The sequence below is a fragment of the Salmo trutta genome, chromosome 10 (genome assembly GCF_901001165.1).
Source record: "Salmo trutta chromosome 10, fSalTru1.1, whole genome shotgun sequence".
In the NCBI taxonomy this organism is placed as follows: Eukaryota; Metazoa; Chordata; class Actinopteri; order Salmoniformes; family Salmonidae; genus Salmo; species Salmo trutta.
Genome location: NC_042966.1, coordinates 42,257,682 through 42,266,123, shown reverse-complemented (window position 1 = coordinate 42,266,123; position 8,442 = coordinate 42,257,682). Strand labels below are relative to the sequence as shown.

Genomic DNA, 8,442 nt, shown 5'->3' with positions numbered 1-8,442 from the left:
AAATACCCATGAAGCCACAGGGCTCTTCTCGCAGGCTCTATTTCCCTATGTGGGAGTATTGCGAAGTGTAGGTGGGTATTTTTTTTAACCTGGCCACATGTACATTAAATAACACAGCATGTTTTGATATCTCTGTATAACAAAAACTAAAAATCGACAACGAAGTTGCCTCTTTTACAATGGGGTTCAATAGAAAAGACTGTTGTTTTTCCCCAATTTGTGAGTGTGATCGAAGAGAATTCCTTATTATTTATGTGATGATGCCCGAGAAACGGTGTTTAGAGGATACAGGTCCTTCGGAAAGTATTCAGACCCTTTGACTTTTTCCACATTTTGTTATGTTACAGCCTTATTCTAAAATGAATTAAATAAAACAATTTCCCTCAGCAATCTACACACAATACCACACAATGACAAATCGAAAACAGGTTTTCAATTTTTTTTGCAAATGTATTAAACACCAAAAACAGAAATACCTTATTTATAAAAGTATTCAGACGCTTTGCTATGAGACTCAACATTGATCTCAGGTGCATCCTGTTTCCATTGATCATCCTTGAGATGTTTCTACAACTTGACTGGAGTCCACCTGTGGTAAATTCAATAGATTGGACATGATTTGGAAAGACACACACCTGTCTATATAAGTGAATATTGACAGGGACGACAGATGGGTTGGTTGTTTAACAACAAAATCGACGTTGGTCCCGTGTGGCTCAGTTGGTAGAGCATGGTGTTTGCAACGCCAGGGTTGTGGGTTCGATTCCCACGGGGGACCAGTATGAATTTTTTTTAATGAAATGTATGTATTCACTACTGTAAGTTGCTCTGGATAAGAGCGTCTGCTAAAATGTAAATGTGTGCGCAACTATGGGACAAAACCGACGGGGTTTAGATTGTTGACAACATGTATCTCATTTCCAATGTTTATTGAAATCATATACATTTGCACTTGTTGTCTCTAATACATCATTACAAGTGTTGGGTAGCTAGCTAGCTAATTTATTTGTTGTCATATTAGCATTGATATGAAATCAGTCAAAACGACTGAAAACAACACATGGTATCAAGAACAAGATGAAACTAACTGAAAGGAGTCATGTTTTTCCCACATGACAGTTAGTAATAATGACAATCTGGCCATCCAGAATCACAACTCTTCTGCCCCACTGAACCGTCCGCATCGTTTTCGTGATGTTGTCAGGTAACCCACCTATGATTTGAGATTGACTACTTTGTTACCCACTATAATCTCCCACTCTCTATGTACATGGCGTGCAAATTTCAACTGTCTTTTAAAATCAATAGTCCTATTTTAACCATTTATTAATCAAATAACAAAATGCATGTTTATTATTTCTCTACCGGGCCAAATTGTTTAGTCTTGATCTCCTTAGATTACGTGTATAGGAGGATTATGTGTGTGTGTGTGTGTGTGTGGGATTATTCACGAGGAGGGTGGAAATGACTTTAGGCTCTGCCTCCAACGATGAGTTTTTACATTTTCACGTTACAACAATATTCGACATCGATAGTTCTGTTGGAATCCAGAGTGGCCACCGGTTCACACTTGCGCCCATCTCTTGTCCACTCAGGTAGGATTGGATTTGAGAACAACCTCATCCCTCAACCTCAAGAAGAATGGCCGTCGAACTCGTCAAAATAGGAATTTCATTGAAAATGTTACCAAATAACAGTGCTGTGTATTTCAAATCGGACGGAGCGAGATTTGGTCAAACCAGGACGATTAAATTGCTAACGGGGTCAAAGTACAAGATTGAAGTGGTTGTCAAAGCTGGGTCTGTGGAGGCAACGTAAGTATGGTGGGGTGAAATGTATCACAGACAATATTCTCCTGATAACCTATATAGTGTCTATACATTTCAATAGGCTATATTTTGACAATTTATCTGTTGAAATCTACATTATATCAGTGTTTCATAATGTGAAATAGAATCGGTGCATTCTCTTGGAAAAGATCACAACCCCTGGATATTATGTCCTTGCTTTAATCTAATTTACACATTTTATTAAATTGGTCGTTCACTGAGAACAATAAGAACACAAGACGTACGAGGTTGAAGGAGTTACGTCAGAGCGCAACGCGGTTCATTAGAGTTCCCACAAGATTGCCAAACTGCAAAGTCAAAATTGACTTTAAGAATATAAATTGTACAAATAGGCAGGGCTTCCAATTTTGCAATTTGGCCAGATAGTGACGACAGTGACACTGGCTAGAGTCCGGCGGGTGCAGGGAGACAGAAGGCGCAGCCAGATTGTGTCAAATCCACTACGGATTAGGCCTTCAGCATTTCCTGCAGTAGGCTAAATATGCTCTCAAATATGGCGAGTTAAGTTTGTGTTTCAGTCTTTTGTTATTAAAAAATGGAATTATCATGGATAGAATGATAAATTACACTGATGATCGATATATTTCACCCCGATTTCTAGATCAGTCATTGGGCAGTTGTCTTTACTGTCAGCTGCAATGTCAAAACAACCGCAGGCCCAGGGTCACCAATCCAACCCCAACCACAACCCCTTCCCCCAGTTAAGCAGTCATCACCCATCATGATTATTAGCTGATCTTGTTGGTCATCTATAAACGATTGAACATCTTGAAAAACGATCTGGTCTTCATTTGGCCACACATGTACCCTTAAATCTGTACTCGGTACAGCCAGATGAGGACTGGCCACCCCTCAGAGCCTGGTTCCTCTCTACCTGGTACAGCCAGAAGAGGACTGGCCACCCCTCTGAGCCTGGTTCCTCTCTACCTGGTACAGCCATGAGAGGACAGGCCACCCCTCTGAGCCTGGTTCCTCTCTACCTGGTACAGCCATAAGGGGACAGGCCACCCCTCAGAGCCTGGTTCCTCTCTACCTGGTACAGCCAGAAGAGGACTGGCCACCCCTCTGAGCCTGGTTCCTCTCTACCCGGTACAGCCAGATGAGGACTGGCCACCCCTCTCTGAGCCTGGTTCCTCTCTACCTGGTACAGCCAGATGAGGACTGGCCACCCCTAGGAGCCTGGTTCCTCTCTACCTGGTACAGCCAGAAGAGGACAGGCCACCCCTCAGAGCCTGGTTCCTCTCTACCTGGTACAGCCAGAAGGGGACAGGCCACCCCTCAGAGCCTGGTTCCTCTCTACCTGGTACAGCCAGAAGAGGACTGGCCACCCCTCAGAGCCTGGTTCCTCTCTACCCAGTACAGCCATAAGAGGACTGGCCACCCCTAGGAGCCTGGTTCCTCTCTACCTGGTACAGCCAGAAGAGGACTGGCCACCCCTAGGAGCCTGGTTCCTCTCTACCTGGTACAGCCAGAAGAGGACTGGCCACCCCTCTGAGCCTGGTTCCTCTCTACCTGGTACAGCCAGAAGAGGACTGGCCACCCCTAGGAGCCTGGTTCCTCTCTACCTGGTACAGCCAGATGAGGACTGGCCACCCCTAGGAGCCTGGTTCCTCTCTACCCGGTACAGCCAGAAGAGGACAGGCCACCCCTCAGAGCCTGGTTCCTTTCAAGGTTTCTTCCTTTTATTGGGAGATTTTCTATGCTTCTACATCTGCATTGCTTGCTGTTTGGGGTTTTAGGCTGGGTTTCCTGTAAAGCACTTTTGTGACAACTGTTGACGTAAAAGGGCATTATAAAATAAATGTTATTGATTGACGATCTCTCCCTAACTGTTGTGATCCTATCCTGGTCCTCAGCACCATGAGTGTAGGTGGAGTCACATTCCCCTTGGAGCAGCAGTCTAGAGACCCCCAGTGTGTGGTCTACACTGGCGTCTACGACACAGAGGGCGTGGCACACACCAAGAGCGGAGACAGACAAGCTGTACAGATCAGCATACAGGTAGTAAAGGGCAAACTCAGTTTGACTGTCATTTGATCTGGATTTCTTTAGGATTTTTATTAGAATCCTCATTAGCTGACGCCATGACAACAGCTAGTCTTGCTGGGGTCCAACACATAATAAAAAAATACATTATAGACAGAATATTTTACAATTTTAGAAGTAGACAAAACAATGAAGTAGACAAGTTAATTCAGAGCATTTTACCAGTCACATTACAAATACTTTCTGATATCTGCATCATCGAGCCTGGTCCCCAGATCTGTTTGATATCTGCATCATCAAGCCTGGCCCCAGATCTCAGTGCGAGAGGCGTCACTACAGTCCCTGGTTCGAATCCAGGCTGTATCACATCTGGCCGTGAGTGGGAGTCCCATAGGGCGGCGCACAATTGGCTCAGCGTCGTCCGGGTTTGGCCAGGGGTAGGCCGTCATTGTAAATAAGAACTCTGTTTGCCTTAACTGATTTGCCTGGTTTAAATAAAGGAGCTCTGTTCTCATCCGACGTCCCTGTAGTCCTTCACGCATCTCTGAATCAGTACATGGTGTTTTAGTAGAGGTCCTCCAGACTCTTGCGATATTCTTCTTCTTTTTGTTTAAAGAAAGTTTGTTTTTTATCAATTTACCTGATTTTGCTTAACGTTAATTTGGACAAAATCAAGACGTCAATATTCTTGTAATGCTTTTTTGTATACAAAAAATCATAAATTACAGCTCAATTTGATTAAATTCTGAATTTGCGATTAATCACGCTTAATCACAGCAAATCCTGCGATTAACTCTTACAAATGTTTATTGACATTTTAGTGATTTAACAGAAGCTGTTATTCAGATCGACTTAGTTAATGCATTAATCTTAAGGTAACTAGGTGAGAGAACCACTTATCACAGTCATACAGTAGTAAGTACATTTGTCCTCAAAGTAGCTATAAGCAAAGTCATTGCTAGTAAGAATAAGACAAGTAAAAAATAAACGATACGGATGCACTGCGAAGCTTCAGAGCTTTCCTCATGATTTGCATCATGAACAGTTGACTCCTGATACTGTAAAGCCTACACGTGTAATGGACTCATATCGACCTTGCATAGCCTGGTTCCCAGATGTGTTTGTGCGGTCTTGCCCCAACACCTATGGTCATGGCATGACAACAACTATAGGAGTTGGCTTTACCATAGAAACAGATTTGGGATCAGGCTAGATGATGCAGATACCACATAGATCTGGGGCCAGGCTAGAATTTAAAAAACATTTTTTACATTGAACCTTTATTTAACCAGGTAGGCCAGTTGAAAACAAGTTCTCATTTACAACTGCGACCTGGCCAAGATAAAGCAAAGCAGTGCGACACAAACAACAACACAGAGTTACAGATGGGATAAACAAGCGTACAGTCAATAACACAATAGAAAAAAACAAAAAAAAGTCTATATACGGTGTGTGCAAATGGCGTGAGGAGGTAAGGCAATAAATAGGCCATAATAGCGAAGTAATTACAATTTAGCAGATTAACACTGGAGTGATAGATGAGCTGATGATGATGTGCAAGTAGAGATACTGGTGTGCAAGAGAGCAGAAAAGTAAATAAAAACAATATGGGGATGTGGTAGATGTCAGGGAAAAGGGGTTTTACTGTCCCCACACAACACACTGCAGTTCACTTCAGGTACTCACACAACAAGGTGTGTGTTTTCTAGGAGGAAAGAGATACGTAGAAATAGAATTAACCACGCAAAGTTATACTCAAAAGACTCAAGGAGTTAGATATTTACATACAGTATATGTCCACTTCTGCATCACACATGTTAAATACAATCAATAATATTCTTAATTGAACAGCATAAAGACAAACATGCATAAAGCTAAATAAACATGCCTCATATTGCTGTGCCTGAATAACATATCAATAAACATTGATGGCTAAACAGTAAGCAGGCCCAGGTAGAGCCTGAAGCTAGCATTAGCCATGTCAGGTATGCTATAAGGCTAGGATAAAGCACCCATGTGGTAAAGGCACTGCCACAGTAGCATACAATCACACCAGTAGCATACAATCCCACCAGTAGCATACAATCCCACCAGTAGCATACAATCCCACCAGTAGCATACAATCACACCAGTAGCATACAATCACACCAGTAGCATACAATCACACCTGTAGCATATAATCACACCAGTAGCATACAATCACACCAGTAGCATACAATCCCACCAGTAGCATACAGTCCCACCAGTAGCATACAATCACACCAGTAGCATACAATCCCACCAGTAGCATACAATCCCACTAGTAGCATACAATCCCACCAGTAGCATACAATCACACCTGTAGCATACAATCACACTAGTAGCATACGATCCCACTAGTAGCATACAATCACACAACAAATGCACTATCTTCACAATAAGGACTGAAATGTGAGAATGGCATGAGCCTCAACAGAACCCATGTAGCCTTAGAATTATAATTAGCTGTGGGCTACAAACATTTATCATGCTAACAAGCAATTAGCAGGCTAGGCAGGTCATGCTAACAAACAATTAGCAGGCTTGGCAGGTCACACAATGAACATTTAGTAGGCTAGGCAGGTCCTGCTAACAAACAATTAGCTTAGCAAAGACACATACATGAGCACGAACACCAATCCCTGTAAACTGATTTTATTATCAACACTCAAATAGGGCCACATTAGCTCTGCTGCCACGTGTCCATTTCCCCATCTTTATCAGATTAGCAAGGTAATTAGAGGACACACGGGAGCAGGGATTGGTTCGTTGGCAGGTCAATCGTGGACTGTAAGGGCCTTTTTAACAACCACCTCAATGTCAACTTGTTTGTTGTTTTTAGCTCACAGGAGGTTGGTGGCATCTTAATTGGGGGGGGACTGGGCTCGTGGTAATGACTGGAGCGGAATCACGGGAATGGTATCCAATACATCAAACACATGGTTACCATGGGTTTGATAATACCGTTCCATTTGCTCCGTTCCAGACATTATTATATGAGCCGTCCTCATTTCAGCAGCTTCATGTGATTTAGCTGTATAGATTGTATTTTCAATGTTTCCATTAAAAAAAATGGTACACTAAAATTACAAAAAGTGAACTGGTTTTAACCGATTAACTCTCCCTTCCCAGTTCCCAGAGGTGGGCTCTTTTGAAGTGGTGTGGCAGGTGAAGTACTACAACTACAACAAGAGGGACCACTGCCAGGGTGGCAACAGTTTCAACAGCATCGAGTACGAGTGCAAGCCCAACGATACGCGAAGCCTGATGTGGGTCAACAAGGAGCTGTTTATCTGACGGACCAACCAAAACAACACAGGGAGCATCAGGGTTGTGTTCGTTAGGCACAAAACGGAAGATAATAGTGAAACTGTTACTACCTGTAATTAGCCAACAGAAATGCCTGTTTTTGATTTCCGTTGCAAAAATGTTTTCCTACGGTGTGGCCTAACGAACACGACCCAGATGAACATGACATGAGAGCTGAATGACAATCAGCTGTCGGATAGTGATAGTGTGTTTCAGATCCAGCCAACATGGAAGCCCTCATAGCATAACAATGCTGTTGTTAAATAACTAAAGATGTATAATGTGCTGTATGTTGGTGTGTGTTATAGCTATGCATATTTATGTTAGAGGTGTGTGTGTGTGTGTGTGTGTGTGTGTGTGTGTGTGTGTGTGTGTGTGTGTGTGTGTGTGTGTGTGTGTGTACACTATCTATGCATATATAAGAATGCGGTATGTTAATATGTACTCTGTATGTGAATGTTTACAGTTAGAAGATTTTACAAAATATTTGGACTAATCCATACATTTTTCTTATTTTATAATTGTGCTGATTTTGACTAATCAGAATGTCACATTTCTGCTGCTTCTTCTATTTATGTTTCTTATTTCATTCTTAAAATATTTTTGAGAACTTAATATGCTAAGCTTTATATTAGTTGGGAAAACTATAATTTACTATGAGATATGTAGCGAAAAAGCAGCAAAATGTAAATGATCAGAGCATCGTGAAATGTACCTACGAACTTTTAAAACATTGTGATTACTGGATATGTTTTAAAAAAATGCTTATGGTAGCTTTAACCATTTGTGAAGGTATTTGAATAGTAAATATGTTTGGAATGACCAATGTGTGTTTTCTTTTGTAATTACTGTGTAATTACTTTTTTCCCATGTCATTTCTTAATCCCTGGACATTTCTATACCCTAACATATAGTCAAGTGCAACCAGGTTAATTGTGGGTTTGGGTCAGTTGTATTAGCAAAATTATAGGTTTGCTGTCTAAGAAAAACACAAAAGGAGCAGGCTTTGTATGCATCCATAGCTTCTAGTATGAGTTTGGGGACTTGCATGCTTTAGAAATGAAGTATGAAAACATTCAGCACTGATGAATCTTGCATAAACGTAACTCTTTAGGGAGGTTCTGTAATAATGGGTTAGTTCTCTGCAGCTCAGTTGGTAGAGCATGGTGCTTGCAACGTCAGGATTGTGGGTTTGATTAGGCGAGATGGATGAGAACTTTAGTGGTTAATGCTGGAGGATAGACCCCATAGGAACACCTGTCCCTAACGAGGGGAGGAC

General features: G+C 41.9%; 1 protein-coding gene across 1 annotated transcript; it reads left to right on the top strand.

Moving 5' to 3' along the window:
- The first annotated feature begins 1,446 nt into the window (after positions 1–1,446).
- On the top strand, positions 1,447–7,989 carry LOC115200869 (CB1 cannabinoid receptor-interacting protein 1-like). The gene is made up of 3 exons (XM_029763987.1): positions 1,447–1,814; positions 3,707–3,851; positions 6,987–7,989. Exons 1-3 carry the CDS (start codon positions 1,642–1,644, stop codon positions 7,149–7,151), a joined length of 483 nt encoding a protein of 160 aa, XP_029619847.1. The 5' UTR covers positions 1,447–1,641; the 3' UTR covers positions 7,152–7,989.
- Positions 7,990–8,442: the final 453 nt, after the last annotated feature.